Source organism: Ambystoma mexicanum, chromosome 9 (genome assembly GCF_040938575.1).
Source record: "Ambystoma mexicanum isolate Mex_15411 chromosome 9, UKY_AmexF1_1, whole genome shotgun sequence".
Classification (NCBI taxonomy): Eukaryota; Metazoa; Chordata; class Amphibia; order Caudata; family Ambystomatidae; genus Ambystoma; species Ambystoma mexicanum.
Window position 1 is genome coordinate 658,746,168 of NC_090931.1, and position 17,804 is coordinate 658,763,971.

Genomic DNA, 17,804 nt, shown 5'->3' on the forward strand with positions numbered 1-17,804 from the left:
GACCACAGAGGGGGAAAGAAAGAAATATAAAACAATTTATCAAAATATGTACACCGCATAGTGTTGTGGGGCTAGAAAGTATCTTCCCTCGCGACAATTCCTGAATTTAAAATAATGTACTGTGTTATGCACATCAGTTGTATGTAGAATCCAGTCGCGCTTAGTGAAAACCATAACTACCACAGTGAAGAAGAAATCTCAAATAAAATAGATTTGTAGTCAAAACAGATTGTTTCATGTAGTTCTAAACATTTCTAATGAAAAACAAATAAATATGAAATAGGTGCCTATTTAAACAAATTATTACAAACTTGGTGCTTTAAGAAACAAGTGATTACAGAAATGGTGCCAACATGTGTTTCGCCCTCATGGGCTTTTTCAAGGCAAATCAATGATCATATTCCTTGATTTGTACATCTGCAGATGTCTTATAATAGCTTCATCTTGATATAGCTGTGCCCTATAATATAACCCTAATTACAACATGATATGGTAATGCAAATTTGTCAAAGAATTAGTTAGGATTCAGTTCAAGCTATCTTAGAACATTCCTGCTAGGAGCATTGTTGATTTCAATTTTTAGATGTCTCCTTCAAATATCATTTATGAGTGGCTCAGTATTATTCATCTTACAATAAAGATGTTAATTTGCTTCTGGTTGTTACAATGACTTTTGAAACGAACACTACGTTTCGTCTCATATTCTTCTTTGGAGGCCTCGTGTTTACAAATGCTTGATTATTTTGAATGTTTTTCATCTGGGCTGCGATCAGCCTGTGCCCCTGCATTACGACGTTGACTGTGTCAACATCAGGAGTCTATCAATGCTTTAATATGTCTTCTATATGCATGGGCTTGCAATATAGGACGAATTGCACAAGATGAAGAAGCAGGCAAAAGGAGGTTGTGTTACTGCTGTACCCATCAGTAAAGGTTTTTGGGAGACCCAGAAGTATGCTGGGATTCCTGTATAACATGGGTCTGCAATCTTTAGATCTCCCGATCTTATGGACTAAAACCCCCATGAGCCCTTCCCAGCTTAGTCAATGGAGAGGGATCATGAGGGTCCTAGTCCAAAACATCTGGAGATCTGCAGATTGCAGTCCCCTGCTGTATAGGGAGAGGTAATCAAGTATAAAATAGAAGCGCTAATCAACGCGCTTGGGGAACGGAACCCCGTTTTATACGTTCTGGAACTTTGCCACTACTTATGGAGTACTTTGCACAAAGGAAAATATGGCAAGTTGACTGATGAGGAAGAGGATAATTCTCGAGCAGCTGTTACATATGAGAACCTGCTGTCCAAGTCTAAATTGGCAGCATTTTTTGTATTTGAATCTGACTAGAATTGATTTGAGTTATCTGCCTTGAAGAAGAACACAGGGTGAAACTGATGGCCATACAGTTGGCATAAATATGTTAATTAAGTCACACTACTAATGCAACCAGAATATATGGTTGTGGATAATTTGAAATCAATGAAAATACTAGCAGCAAACACAATATTTGTATAAATCAGCCACTCTCACACTTGGCATGCATCAGCAGGTTAACCACCTCAGCCTCCAGTCTAATAGTACAACGGAACCTTACGCCCCTTGCTGCACCCAAGAGACAGCAGGGATTGCCACAACCCCTGCATATGAATAAGAGTAGGTAGTGTGTCTCCCCCGTGGGGGTGGGGGGGGGGGGGCAAGGGAGAAGACAGGGGACGGAATATGGGTCGCACTTAGTGAGGACATCAGGGTTAGGAAATGTATTGCCACTAACTAACGGTACTGAAAACTCTCCCTTCTGCATACACCTTCTCAAACTCTGAACTAAACACAACCATATTGCTGCAGCACCACACACTGGCCGCACTCCACAACACCATGACAACAAAACAACCCAGACATAATCTCACCCAAAACCAAATGGCGACTACCAACCAAAAAACATACCTACGCTCAGTGACCGGTTTCTCCGAATTGAAGTTGCCAACAGCACATCACAGCTCTCTTGCTCCGGTTTTCTGGTATCAGGTAATGATGTCCCCATACATAATGTCGCCGGGAAAACCCATTGGCAACATTATATATGGTGACATTATGTATGAGGACGGGTTGGGAGATGTACCCTGCTCCCCTTGTAAAAAAATAATAAAATCAGGGGGTTGCAGGGTTGTCCCCTGCATGTTCAATGTAATAATGTCTCAGCAAAAAACGGCGACATTTTTGCGGGGACATTATTACATGGAACCGTTTTTCCTGCACATCACTACTTACATACCCCGCCACCCTCCTTGCATTGCAGATTCGCCAGAGCGCCAAGATACTACACAGGTGGCAACAGTGCGCGGTAGAAGAACTTTTAACATAGGAATTGTTGAATGGTCTCGATTATATTTTTTGATTATGGCACTCGCTTGCACTTAGCAATCTAGCTTAGTTTGTAAACGGTTTTTACTAACTGACAACATCAATGTCTTTCCCCATGTTGCAACAAATGAACATGTATTCACAACCATAGTTTTGAGTCTATCTTAACATAGGCCCTCTGCAACTGCCATGTTCCCGGATGACCTCTTTTTTTCAGCTGTCCTGCCACTGCTAACATATTGCAAACTTCTCTCTGCTTTTAAAACCCAGATCTGGTGTTTGAGACACCAGTGGAGGTGCGGGTCCTCCGATGCACCCCCACAATTTGAAACGCTAGCAACAGTAGTGCTAGGAGGGCATTATACTGTTTTCAGTTACTACTGTATACTTCGCTAGTGGCTGTAGGGCTGCTGGGGGAATGGTGGAACACCTTCAGAGCCCACCAATTGCCCACATTTGCAAACGTGCAGCTTGCGACCAGATGGCACCGTCTGCGAATTAACGCGCGCATGAGCATCACCAAATCTCTTCCTTTCATGCTTCATGCATAGTTTGCGCATGCGCGAGTTGTGCTTTTTTTTAAGCAGGAAATGCGCTACATCTGCCCAAAACTGACTGCTTCATCTGTCGCAAAACGTGCTGGATTCATAGGCAACGGCCTGCTAGCTCATCGATACGCATGTGCCACATACGTGTGATATTCCGACAGAACACACGCCCCGCCTGATGTATTTTCAATGGCTTTATTCTTGTCAGGATGGGTAATGGGATTAACATCAATAGGCATTATGGGGGCTGCCTGCAAATGGGAGGGGTATTCTGGCTTTGGAACAGTCTTAGCAACATGTCGTCCAGGGAAGGGATAAAGCGTAGTGATTCAGGGTTTTACTGTCCCTCCCTGTCAAACTCTACTTTCATTTCCCTGTTCCGGGGTATGGCACCATACAAGCGTCTTGATGAGCCTCACACACACAGTCACAGGACTATAGCGACCAGAAGGCTTCTTTGCAATCCTCAAAATACAGCCTCAGATACAGAGCCCAGCCTACGTCATTATCAACTTCCAGGCGCATGGGGCCCAGCTCACTTCCAGTGGTCTCACGAGTCTCAGTACTGCTCCAAGCCTCTTATCTCTCCAAGGCCTTGCTGCTTTTTCAGGCCTCTAAGCTATCTTTGACCCATCGGGTCTTCCAGGCCCCTAAGCTCTCTCACGGCCCTGTGTTCTCCTGGGATCCTAAGCTTCTGCAGGAAAACCAGCCAGTGTAGCTTGGGAAGGCCGGCTGTCTGGCCCAGCCAAGTCCTTCTGCTCCTGTTCTCTCCTCCCTGGAGTCTCCTGCTCTTCCGGGTGACAGCTACTTTCTCACTGATACAGTAAAGCCTTTTATATACCTCCTCTGGGTGAGGTAGGTGTAATAAGGCCCAGGGTTGGTGGGGCTCTCTTACTCGTTCTCTTGGCCCAACACGCCGAGGTAAGTAACTGGATTCACCTGTTGCCACCGCCTGTTCTCTTGAGACGTCAAACGTTCCGGCAGCCATCTTAGAATCAGGCGGCAGTTCAACCTCCCATTCATGGATCTTGATCTGCTCCCTGTGGTCATGGCTCTGGTTCCTCAGCATACTTACAATGAGACCGGGCTCTGTGCCGGTGATGCCCCACAATCTCTTTGCCTCTTCATTTGCAAGAGGGTTCTGATTTTTATGCCCCCTCTAGGATTACGGGACACTGCCAAATGCCTCACGTATAGTTGGGGAAATGCACTTCCGGAGGGGGGTGAGCCATGGCCGGCATAATCCGACTTCATGTTGCAGGGCTCGGTTGTGGGATAGGGATTAAGATTTGAAATCCCACCCTTGACCACCTGTATCCCATAACACTGCACTGACCGCCCCCTTAGGCCAGCTTTCCTGCTCCGCAACGAGAACCCCAATTCCTGGGATGGGGTCAGGAGTCTCCACTTGCAAATGCCTGAACTGAGGAACAAACATTCATCAGCCGTAAAGGAAATCCCTGTGTTCCGCTGTTAGTTGGGGCAGTTCTCTTTGCCTGCTCATTTAAGTGCAGTATTTGTACTTTAAGTGGGAAGGGTGTGTGCATGTGATTTGTAAAGCCCGTCTCAAAACGTATCTGTTTGCATAATCCTGTCCAATTCCTTGTCCGCTCATTTCTCATGCTAGCGCCTTGATGCCTTTGGTGATTTGTTGCGCTATAGAAGTGCAATGATGATCTTGGATGGCAAACTGTCTCAAGCCTCTGAAGCCTCCTGTAGCTCTAATATAGCACTTTATAAGGAATACAATGAACACAAATAATGCAAGGGCAGAGCCCCCACTAATAAGATGAGCTAACCTTGTCTTCTCTGATTTCCTCCCTAAAATGTTCGCCCCTGCTTCCAGATTGCATCATACCATGGGGTGCCCGAACACTTCACAAGTGCCCTGGAGGAGCTGCACAGGCAAACCCTGCAGAGCCTGCACGCCTATCAGGTTAGTAAGGAACATGCCATGCTTTGGGATTTTGTATAGTGAATGGGCGTCCTGGGTTCATGCAGGCCAAGGAAGCCAAAGGATGCCAAGTGAAGGAGAGGGCAGAACAGCAGTGGCGTGGTGGCACTGCAGAACATAGTTGGAGGTGGCTGAAGAAGAAGCAGAAGCTTGACTTAAACTTCACTTTCTTGCCAAAGAGGGAGCTCCTGCAGCCCTCTCTACCCTCCTCCTCACCTGGCACCATCACTCCCTCCAGTAATACTTCATGTTGTAGTAATGTATTTTTGTACAGTGCTTTTTAGTTTGAACCACTTACCGACCCCCTCCCCCCCAGCACCTCCCACAAGTCTGATTGAAACTAAGCAAGATAAGAGTTGCCCACTATGTGGGCCAATGGCTGATGATCTACTTAATTTCTTTTTCTTTTGTCCAATTTATCACAGGTTTAGAAAATGTATCCTACCCTCGATTCTTAAATTGCCTGGTCTCCAGCAATGTCGACAGGTTTTATTGACCTAAACGCAGGGCAGGTGTCAGGGCCTTTCAACTTTTTCAAATGAAAGGGGCCTCAGGCCGCAAGCCTCAGGGGGGGCCTCCTAACAACTGCCCCCCTGTTGCCAGTCAGCAATTTTGTAACACAGCAATGTATTCCTTTGTATATTACTTACGTTTTGGGGCTTAAATGTGCGGTTTGCGGCACTCGCCTTACAAGCTGCGTTTGCTGGAGGCCTTCCGTCCGTCACTTACCTTGGGCTATACAGAAGTGTTATCACCTCGTTGCCTTTTAACAAGCATTCCTTCACATCAGCCACATGGTGACAAATTGGGCCTCATCACAAGTTTGGCGGTAGCCCTTAAATACGGTGGTAACGCTATTACCGCCACATTCAAGGGTTCGCCCAAACATGAATTGGACGGAAAATTTGAGTTGTGCCTCCAGCTCTTTGCTGGAGGTAAAACATGTTCACCTCATTTCGGTGCTAATTGCGGTGACACTAATAGCACCTCCCCGAACCCATTGTGTTCAATAGACCAAATGGGAATGGGTAATAACCACCTGCCCACAACTCAGGATCTGGCACAAACTGCACCGGACCGAGTTGCGGTAACGCTAATTGCATTGGGCGGATAGCACCCAACTTGTGATGAGGCCCAAAGACGGGTCTTATGAGAGGGCATTTGGTGTTTCAGCTCCCTGCTGGCTGGCCGTCTCGTGATAATCGGCGGCTCTTAATGCCCGGCTGTATGTATGCATCTCCATTAGAATGTATACACCCCACGGGTGCCTCAGACTGCTGTCCAGTCTAAGCGGGGGGGGGTTGCGGGCAACCATCATGTTGAAATGAGCCCCCACACATCTTCATCCGTGCCTACCTAGACGATACAAGCCTTAATTCTTATGGCTGCTTTAACGAAAAGTATGTGAGGTTGAATACACAACGGCCGATATCACGAAATGTATACATACATGACAATAACTTCCACGTTATTATTCATCCAAACCGTAGGTGTTCAGGTCTTGCATCTGGAGTGAGCTGTACGCTGCGCGTCGCGAGCACCTAAGCTCACCAAGCAGGCAGTGACGCGTTTTCACTGTTGTGTGATGAGCTTTGATGTCTTTTGCCTTCATGGTACCGATTTGGGATCCCATTTGTATTCATAATTCTGTTTGTATGTTTTTAGTTTCTGCATGGGGGATGGTATGCTATGATTCGGGGAGGGCGCACGGATACTGCATATGAAATCTAGCCTTCCCTGATCATCTTTTTTGCATAGTTTTATCATACGTTTTTTTTTATTGCTGTTCGCAACGTTGTATTGTATTTATCTCATGTTGCTTTTATGAGTTTCCGTGTCGAAATAAAGACTAATTGATTGATTAATAAACACAAAAACAAGAATGTGATTGAGTCTAGGTAAACTGGCATTCTCTCTAAAATTCATATTTGGTGTTTTGTTACAAGTACAGGTGACGATATTGCAGTCGCTAACCGTGAACCCCTACTACTGAACCTCTGTATATATGCAATCTGAGGGGCATGGTCAATTTAGAGGATGGCGCTGGTTAGGGGGGCAGAAAACCAGCGCAAAGTGTAAGGAAAATGGAGGCGCGGCCGAGTTTGGGGCGTTGTAGGAGGGAAGTGACGAAGAGGATGGGGACATCCACGGTGAATAAACGCACAGGGTTGGATACAGTCCCTGGTGACGAGGGGAGAAGACCCACAGTGTGCAGCTCCTGTCACACGCTGTGCAGACGGGCGGTGCAGGATCCTGTGGAATTGCATGGAGGCGGCCAGGCGTGGTGCATTCACACAGAGTGCCTGGTTGGTGAGCCTCACTCTAGGGAGGAGCCTTCTGCCCGGCTAGTGAGCCCTTGGTCAAGTGGGGAGCTGGGGAGGTGCGAAGGTCCAGACACGGACTGTGTTGGACACCAAGGTGGCACTGCAGTGGCTGTCGGACCCTAATATGAGGTCAGGTATGTGAATACGCCCCCAGAAATCAACGGGCACAGAGTTCCACGTGCCAACATAGTGGACAAGAACAACCCCACTACATTCAAGGGAGGTGGAAGGAGGGTCCCATGGGTGGCCCCCGAAGAACAAGGGAGCCATAAAAATGAACACCAAGACGACAAATCAGATGGAAATAGTAATCAGGATCAAACACAACATCGGATCAAGACATACCAGCGACAGTCTCAGCACAACGTCGGGCATATTCCAGGGGGCACATGGTGAGTCGCTATCACTACAACTACCCACAGCATTTGATTTAAATGGCATCAGCAATTTAGGACCACGATGGGCAAGCTGGATTCGAGATGTTAAGGTTTATATAGGTGTCCATTAGAGGATTAAAGGAAAACTAACTTAAGACATTGGCTGCGGGAGCGGCAGTACGTGACATTCTCTCTGAATGAACTGCTAGACAATGAAATGGCATCATTTGATGAATTAAAGGGCGCACTCTCGTTATACAGTGCGCTGCATACAAATGGACATTTTCGTCATGAGGCTCTGATTCAAAAGAGGTAACAGGAACAGCGGGAGATCCGGGTTGGGGACTGATTGAAAAAAGAGCAAATATTACCAAGGGACTAATCATACTCGTCCCAGTACAAGCAGCTATTAGAAAGAGAGTGAAGATTGCCAAGGGACTAATCATACTCGTCCCAGTACAAGCAGCTATTAGAAAGAGGGTGAAGATTACCAAGGGACTGATCATACTCATCCCAGTACAAGCAGCTTTTAGAAAGAGAGTGAAGATTACCAAGGGACTAATCATACTCGTCCCAGTACAAGCAGCTATTAGAAAGAGGGTGAATATTACCAAGGGACTGATCATACTCGTCCCAGTACAAGCAGCTGTTAGAAAGAGAGTGAAGATTACCAAGAGACTAATCATACTCGTCCAGTACATGCAAGTATTGGAAAGAGAGTATAGACTGCCAAGGGACCTGTCAAACTCATCCTATTAAAGCGGAATACATAAACCTAGTAAGGAACACCACAGAAGCTACCCGACTTACTTCCAGAAAAGTATAGAGATTTATAAAAAGACACTGCAAGATTCAAAGAGGAAGCAGAAAGGAAATCACTATTTGTGGAACAACATCATTATCATCAATTCACAGTATAGCGCAACAATCGCCAATGGCATCAAGGCGCTGCAAATGCAAGTGAGCGGACGAAGATTTAGCAAAGATTTCACAAAAACAAATGGGTCGTCAAACACACTTTAAACAGCTCAAAATGTAGCATACTTTGCAACGACAGCTGAAGAGATTTCCAGAGTTTAGGCCCAGCCACCGAAAAGGCACGGCCACAGCAACGTTCCACCGAATTCTTTCCTAAAGGGATAGGCAGCCTTTCCTGTGGTGGGCCAGATGGATCATACAAAGTGACTTATATTTAATTTGAGCTGTAACCGGGAGCCAAAGAAGGCCTCGTCGAGCTGCTGAGACATAATGGCCATAAGGGATACCTTTGAGAAGACGAACAGCTGAGTTCTGCAATATCTGTAACCGATTGATAAGAATGACCAGTTGGGGTAAGAGAGTGGCATTGCAGTAATCCAAAGTGCCATTAATAGTGGCTGCAATGACCGGCGCATGAAAGTTAACTGGAATAAACAGCAGTATTTTCCTAAGCCTTTTCAGTTTCAGCCATGCCGCACTGCAGATGGAATTGATTTGACCCTCTGAGGAAAGTGGCTCCAGGGAACCTTTGTTTAGAAAACAAGAGGAAGCCCAGGATGGGTAAAAGCCCCCTTGAAGAATTAAAACAACTCATAGATCACATTACCAGAAGCAAACCCAAGATGAACTGTTAGGGCTATAGACGCCTGTCCAGGAGAACAGAGTCATTCTCCTGGACCCCTCTTTTCTTTGAGTTTTCTTGATTAGTGGTAGAGACAGAACAGGATAGTTTTGTACGGAGGCCAGACTGTTGATTTGGACAACCTCACTGACGATGAGCACACCCAGTTAGTTTTGTGTTAGGTAGCGAAAACACCTTCTTACCAGGGACAGATAGGACTTTAATGTATTATTTGAATAAACAAACTTGCATAAATGCCACCAATTGGTCCGTCTACTTCTTCTGGCTTACCACAGTGGGCAAGGTTGTTATTGCTATTATTCGACAGTCATACCTACAACCAAGAGATCTGACATTGATGGAGTCTGTCAAATAGCCTAAATAAAATGCATTGAATATGTTTGACCAGCCTGTGACAGGCCAAATATTTGTGCATGGTAATAGGAAGGCATGGGATCCAGTGTCAGAGCACCCATATAAGTTGTGCAGCATTCACCTGCAGTTTTAAACCTTGATTGTTCAAATGAAGCCCAATTTAGACTACTCGAAAAAGTTATCGCTAAATAATAAAATTGATTGACCCACTTCCGCTTGGCACCTGGCCGAGAGATGCAGCTTGGTGGTCTCTGTGATCTTATCATCGAACCTGAGGGTATGCTCCGTGGCCATGCTGCCTGAGAAACAGAGCTCTATGTCTGGGCGAGCAGAGAACATCATACTGTCTGACTTCTGTTCCTGATTGAAGTGTTCCCATGTTGCGAGCTTCAAGAGGTGACTAGATTCTGCTATATACTCCCAGTGGGCCCTTTTAGTTATTCCTAAGAAAGCCCTGCATATGTTAATTGTTTCTGCATGCCCTCAGGCTTAATGTGAATGTCAATGTGGGGGTTTAGGTGACGGTGAGGGGTTGCCCCTACAGTGTAGATTGGTTGAGCATGGGGGGGGGCAGGAGCTGAGATAAACAGCAGCAGTGCAGGGGCAGGCAGCGATGGAGGCATCTGACTCGCCTCATGATGGACGTGAACGTTCGGGTTTTGTTGTGGGTTTGACAGAGCTGCGTTTGTGCAGCAGTAAAGTGAGGTTGGAAACACAGCAGTAGAGGCCAGACACAGTGGCGGCTGGTGAGTTTGAAAGCTGGTGGGGCGTAAATTTCCCAGGGCGAATATAGTCGCGAGCGCGCGCAGCGCGCGAGCCCGCGAGCCCACCCCCCCCAAGGGGGGTGCGGGGGGGTTCTCCCCCCGCGAAAATTTTGGAAAAATGGCCTACAAAATGTGCAATTTACTGTCCAAAAAACCCACCGAAATATGAAAAAAGCATTCGGTTTTACATATTAATGGTGGTACACTATTCTTACGTGTGCAAGTGTGATGGTGTATTTTACAGCAGCTTGTACCTTCTTTACTACAGATGAACACAAACAGAGTTGGAGTGCCCTGAGCACCAAACCCTACAAAAGACTCATGCTAGCTCACCTCGTTCTGGAGAATGGTCACTGCAATGAACTCCTTCGCAGGCTATGGGAAATCCAAATCCCCGAAGGTGCACTGTGGAGGTTGAAGTCTGATGTTTTTAGTTGCACAATTGCCCTGGACTGGTTGGATTTGTTCATGTAAGGTGTTGCTGATGGTCTGTAAAGAGAAAGCGAGAGACTGATCTGAGAAAGGGCAACATAGGCTTAGAGCAGTATTAAAATGGTTTTCACACATGAAGGAGAGAGAGTTAACTGCTTGTAACATTGAAGCTGCACCAGAATAATCATTAGTACAATGTGTAAAGAAAGTACCAGCAACTACCACCATGTGCCAGTCATCAGTTGTATAACGCTGCAATATAAACATTTTTGTAATGTTTTCGTTTTGGGGCTTTAAAAGTGCGCTTTGCGGAGCTCACATTACAAAATTAATTTGCTGCAGCCCTTAAGGCACCCGATTTATAAGCACTCTACGTGTCCTTCGCTGAAGTCCTGTTAAAAACAGCATTGGCAAAGCCACTGAGATCCTGTTCAAACACAAGCATTGACAAAGCCAGCATTTTGGCCTTGTGCATACGATGTAAGCTTCTGCCAGGCACTGCTATTAAATCATGATGCCCAGGAATTTGCACCATGTTTCTGCTTCTACAACAACAGGTAGTTAATTCTGCTACAGCTGTGCCTGGCAAGTGGCACTGTGCCTGGCAGTGTAGCTGTGCTACAGCTGTGCCTAGCCACAACAAGGGATGAAGGGGTGAAGGTAGACAGATCAAGCAAGCACAACACAAGGCAGTGAGCCGAGGTCAAAGGGGAAGGTGGGTAAACAGCAAGAAGAAGCACAGGCTGACAGTTAAATACACATGCACATACAATAAAACTAAGGTTTTCCCTTGTAGTCTCGTTAAGTTATACCCAGAGTTAAACTTAACAAAACCGTTTGCCCTTTTATCTACTAAGGCCACATTTCGAGCCTCACCCTAGGATCCCAATGTCACTGCTGCATACATACTACAAGGGACGGGCGTGTCCACGCACAGCACACACACACATGGGACGGGACTGAATCTGGTGCAAAGGACGGGAGGTCAGGCATTCGAAGGGAATGAAGGGATATATGTGACTTTTTTTGTAGTCCCTAAATCAAGAGTTCGTCTGATTAACTCCTTTGGGTAGCTGCTCAACATTGAGGTTTGGATCAGTGGAAGGTGAGACGGGACAGACATTGCGCACGGTGAGTAGCGGGAGGTGGCTGCATTGTTGGCATTAGCCATGATTGTGGAGAGGCACATCTCGCTGTCCAGCTGGACCCCGAGGATCGAGGATTGCGGCGGCAGGTGAAATGATGCCCAACGGGAATGATGAGATGTGAGAAGAGGTGGCATGTGACACTATAGATGTGAGCACTTTAAACAGCTTTGATTTGGACGAATTGAGCATCAGTCTGCGATGCCCTTCCCGCAGTGCCAGAGGGAGTAATTTTATCATGAGGAAAGGGGGAGCAGATGTGCACTGCTACGCTCTCCTGGATGATAATGGGATTTTGCTTGTAGAATTAAGGCTGCAGAGCCAACTCAGCTATGCAGAGGGGTATCTGACCACACCTCGAGTCATTATTGGTGATAAACCCGAATGAAACACATGCCAGCAGAGCCTCTGGCGGTGTGCCCCGTGTTATCCTGCTTGTTCTCTTGCTTACATTCTTTTGCTTCCAATCGCTCAACACCGTTTTGAAAAGGTGAACGTGTGCTAAAGTTGTGGTTTATTTCTACCAAAATCAGTCGACACCAGTTGTGCACAACATGGCACTTTCTCGAAGTTGTTATGAGGGTTGACCAATTGTCGGTATTAAGATAGCTCAGCGGGTTGAGCGCTTGCTGCTGCGATCAATGTGTGATCGGCAGGTCGCAGGTACGAATCCTGGCAAGGCCAACTCAGCCTTTCATCCTTCCGAGGTCGATAAATGAGTACCAACTTCGGCTGTGATGATATGATAAATGTATGTACATGTTCTCTGTAAAGCCCTTTGACTTAAGGCGCTATATAAATAACAAATCATCATCTAGCTTAAGATTGGATGGCATGTGCCATTGTGTGCCCATTAGGGGAGAGGTAATTGGCAATGGACGGGCATCACCACTCGCTCCCCTTAAATTTCCCTTTCATGGGAGCTGACAGTAAAAGCACAGTGGCTTGCACCGCGTCAGGCATCTGGCTGTCCATCGCCTGGTAATGTGAGGCACACTGTATACATTGGCCCTCGGAGGCAGAGCCCACGTTTCCGTTAGCCGCGCGGCCCGCAACCACTCCCGGCGCATCTGCTTATTGTGCCGTTTTATATTTTTGCCATTTTTCAACAAAAAATGCCGAAAATATAAAACGGCACAAGTCACCACCAGGAAGAGCCTGGCTGGCAGGCAGAGACCCTCTCCCTGCCAGGGCTCTCCCAGTGGTGACTTGTGCCGTTTCCCGGCCGTTTTATATTTTCGGCATTTTTTGTGGAAAAATGCCGAAAATATAAAACGGCACAATTAGCAGATGCGCTGTGAGTGGTCGCGGCTGCCCGCGGCTGGGCAGCAGCAGCACACGCCTGCCTGCCCTGGGTTATCCCAGTCCGTGCATGGCCCACTGGGCCTTGCGCTTGCGTACCGGTCCGGCGTGGCCCAAGGCAAGGCCCTTGGGCCATGCACGGACCGGGATAAACAACAAGGCTAGGCCCAGGCGGCCCCCGCCGACTGCCATCAACTTGGGGCGAGCCTTGGTGGTAGCGGGTGGCCCGCTACCACCAAGGCTCGCCCCAAGTTGACGGCAGTCAGCTCGGCAGCCAGCAACACTGAACGACGTGTAGGCCTTGGCCTACACGTCGTTCAGTGTTGACTCGGCCCTGGCCCTGGGCCCAGGGCGGTGGTGGTGGTGGATCACATAGTTTGGGCTCGGGGAGGGGAGTGTAAGTAACACTCCCAGTCCCCGGGCCCAGAGAAGAAACGGGGGTACTTACCGCGGCGCCTGGTCACTGGGGCTGGGCAGCAGCACAACTTGAATGTTGATGTTGACTCGTCGTACCGGGGATGGAAAGAGAAAGTCAACAGGGTGTGAAGGCGGCGCAGGCGCACGCACACACCCTGCGCCGCCAATAGTCTGACTCATAGATACAGTAATATCATTGGCTGTTTGCCAGCCAATGATATTACTGTATCCATGGCAGGGGAGGGATTCGAGGGAATGAATAAGTGCGCTGTTTGCGCAAATTTCAGACTGGCGGGGCCACCCCTGAAGCGCCCCGCCAGGCTTCTAATGAAAGGGGCTACGTAGAGTGCGTGGAGCTACGAGCTCCACGCACTCTACTATAGAAAAAATATATACTAAATTGGGACGCGCCCCGGCGCTGGGCCGACCTAACACACTATTGTTTCCTTGCCACAGCGCCCCCGCGCTGTTGGCAAAGGAAATGCAGCAGTACTAAAGCTAAAAGAGATTCAATCAGAGAAGTTCTCTGACTGAATCTCTTTTAGCTTCTCTCTTTTTTTGGGGGGCCGGCGCCCGGCCGCCCTATCATAGCAGCCGCCACTGGCCAGACACATGCTAAACATACAAGCAGGTGTTGGGTAGGTTCTGCCATAATGGCATGTGGGGTTGGGAGTAGTGTAAGGGACCGGAAGGACTATACTGGTGAAGGATAAAAACACCTACTTGACAAGGGCTTCACCGCGGTGGCATTCTACTGAGAGGGGTGAGGGAGATGGGTATGCTTGAGGGTTGGGAAAAGAGCAGGGCATTTTTGTTCAGAATTGATGAGAACATGATGAGGGTGTGCGACTTTAGGCTGGGAATATCGGACGTCTAGGTCCATATTTCTCAGGTAGGGAGTAGTCCGATAGTCTTCTCCAAGAGACTGAGATATTGGTGTAGCTTCTGCCCCTGCGCTCTGCCTCTCCAGAGCCCTGTGGCCGGGCTCGGCGTGTCGGGTGTCTTTTGCTGATCTTCCTGTTTCGAGGTGCTAGACTGAGAAGTACACCTACCATGACCGTGCAACAAGTTCCTTGACGCGCAGTGAGGCTGCACTGTCGCATACCTCTTCCTGCCTCGGAACTCTGCCTGGATCAACCTGGTCTGCGGGATTCTCCTTGCTCTTTTATGCTAGTACTGATTCCTGTTCTCCTCCCGCCTCCCCCCCGTGTTGCCACTCCAACCACCATGATGGTCTTGGGTCTGTTCTTCACCCACCTTTCCTCCTTTATTCTAAATGATCTTTTTCATTCTACCCCTACAATGTCTCCCCCTCCAAATGGCATTAACTACTCTAACCTCTGCCCTGTTTACTTTCCAACCTCTAATTCTATTCTACAGATGGTATACTGTCTCCCTCAAACCTCCTCACCCATCTCTTCCTGACCTTGAAGTCTCTCCTCTAACTCTTCTTCCAAAGCACCTCTAGCTTGCCACTCTCCTGCAGACATATTCCTCCAACTCGTCAAACATGCCACATTGCCAGACTGAACTCGCGGCTTTTCATAGCCACTGAGCGACGGAGGAAGACCCCGAACCGTGGTACCTTGTAAAGACAGACAAACCCTTTTGGAACTTTCTGACAAGAGACTAAACCACTGCTTGATATTTTTTTCTACTTGAGTTTGACTCTACATGAAAACCTTTGTTTGTGTAATAAAATCAGCCGTTAGGCCTGTTTGTGGCCCACACTCAGCCATATGATTGTAGCTATCAGGGATCAGAGAATGGATGCACCCAGGGCCCCTTTTAAGTGTGGAGAATCCGTCGCTAAGAGCTGCAGCCATTAACAGTTAGCATTGCTTCCCATTAGTAATTCTTCACTGGCATAATACCTAGAAGGTTATGGCATATTTGGTCAGTTGCGATTAATATGATAGTTCAGCAGTGAAGTCAAAACTAGAGAATTGTATATAAAATGTTGCACCCCCAACTGCAAGTATAAGGATACTAAAAGTCACTCGGGAGTTCTGTGAAAGCAAGAGCTGGGAGGACAGCTCAGTGGCAATGCACTCACCTTTTGAACGGGCCAACTTCCAGTGTTATGAAGATGACACACAACTCTTCTTCAAATTTCCCTCTGATCCTCTCCTTATTTCCTCCATCATTCCTAATGGTATTGGCATAATTGACCTAAAAACATTTGACCTCAAATATTTGATCTAATTTTTTGACCTTTTTTTGGTCAAATTTAATTAAATATATATTAGACCAAAAAAAGGTCAAATAAATTTGATCAAATGTGATTAGGTCAAATGTTTTAGGTCAAATAGACACAAACCTTCCTGACTGCCTATCTGCCATCCAGTCCTGGTGCACCTCCAATAACCTCTGCCTCAACACCAGCAAGACTGAGATCCTTCCTATTGGGACTCGTGCTCCCTCTTTCTTCCCCTTACCCTGGCCATTCCCTAAGGTGAGCTCTCACCCTTCTCCTTCATCTGAAGCCAGAAACCTTGGAGTGATCTTCGAATACTCTCTTTCTTTGCTTCCTTCCTCACATTCACAACTTTGGCAAGAAGTCCCACTTTCAACTCCACCTCCTCAAAGGAATTCTTCCTGTCCTCACTTTCCCCCAGAAGCTCAATGTCGCTAGAGCTCTGGTTCTCTCTAGGCTGGACTACTGCAATAGCCTCTTCTTCTTTACAACCCCTCCAGCTAATCCTGAATAGGGCTGCAAGACCTATCCTTGGCCTCAAGCCCAGGGACTGCGTTTCTCCAGCCTTAAAATCACTCCACTGGCTCCCGGTTGCTGCAAGGATCAAATTCAAATCCCTCTGCATCATCCATAAGGCTGTCTCGGGCCAGGGACCAAGCTATCTCCAACTGGGTCTCACTAAATACTCTCCCTCCAGATCTTTATGATTCTCCGCCACCAACTCTCTGTGTGTCAAGCGCTTCACTAAACAGCGCACTGGTGGCCGATCTCTTTCCTCGGTAGACATAATGCGTGGCATCAACAGAGATGGCTCCATGTTTCACAGAGATGAGTTCTTTCATTTTCTTGTATCTACCTTTCCTTACATACTTAGCATATTACTGAAGTACAACTCTTTCTAATTGCATAGGATGTTTCCTCTGATCAGCTGTCCGATGATCCTTAGCATAGTACTGAAGTACAACTCTTTCTAATTGCATAGGATGTTTCCTCTGATCAGCTGTCCGATGATCCTTAGCATAGTACTGAAGTACAACTCTTTCTAATTGCATAGGATGTTTCCCCTGATCAGCCGTCCGATGATGCTTAGCATGTTACTGAAGTACAAATCTTTCTAATTGCATAGGATGTTTCCCCTGATCAGCTGTCCGATGATCCTTAGCATGTTACTGAAGTACACCTCTTTCTAATTGCATAGGATGTTTCCCCTGATCAGCTGTCCGATGATCCTTAGCATAGTACTGAAGTACAACTCTTTCTAATTGCATAGGATGTTTCCCCTGATCAGCTGTCCGCTGATCCTTAGGATGTTACTGAAGTACACCTCTTTCTAATTGCATAGGATGTTTCCCCTGATCAGCTGTCCGCTGATCCTTAGCATGTTACTGAAGTACACCTCTTTCTAATTGCATAGGATGTTTCCCCTGATCAGCCGTCCGATGATCCTTAGCATGTTACTGAAGTACACCTCTTTCTAATTGCATAGGATGTTTCCCCTGATCAGCCGTCCGATGATCCTTAGCATGTTACTGAAGTGCACCTCTTTCTAATTGCATAGGATGTTTCCCCTGATCAGCCGTCCGATGATCCTTAGCATGTTACTGAAGTACAAATCTTTCTAATTGCATAGGATGTTTCCCCTGATCAGCCGTCCGATGATCCTTAGCATGTTACTGAAGTACAAATCTTTCTAATTGCATAGGATGTTTCCCCTGATCAGCCGTCCGATGATCCTTAGCATGTTACTGAAGTACAAATCTTTCTAATTGCATAGGATGTTTCCCCTGATCAGCTGTCCGGTGATCCTTAGCATATTACTGAAGTACAAATCTTTCTAATTGCATAGGATGTTTCCCCTGATCAGCCGTCCGCTGATCCTTAGCATGTTACTGAAGTGCACCTCTTTCTAATTGCATAGGATGTTTCCCCTGATCAGCCGTCCGATGATCCTTAGCATATTACTGAAGTACAAATCTTTCTAATTGCATAGGATGTTTCCCCTGATCAGC

At 46.9% G+C, this 17,804-nt stretch overlaps 1 protein-coding gene across 1 annotated transcript in view; it reads left to right on the top strand.

The window, feature by feature from the left end:
• Positions 1–17,804, top strand: part of AOX1 (aldehyde oxidase 1) — a 738,465-nt gene that overhangs the window by 276,334 nt on the left and 444,327 nt on the right. The window contains exon 16 of the mRNA XM_069615435.1: positions 4,755–4,844. Coding sequence (XP_069471536.1) covers positions 4,755–4,844 — 90 coding nt within the window. The remainder of the gene's footprint in view (positions 1–4,754; positions 4,845–17,804) is intronic.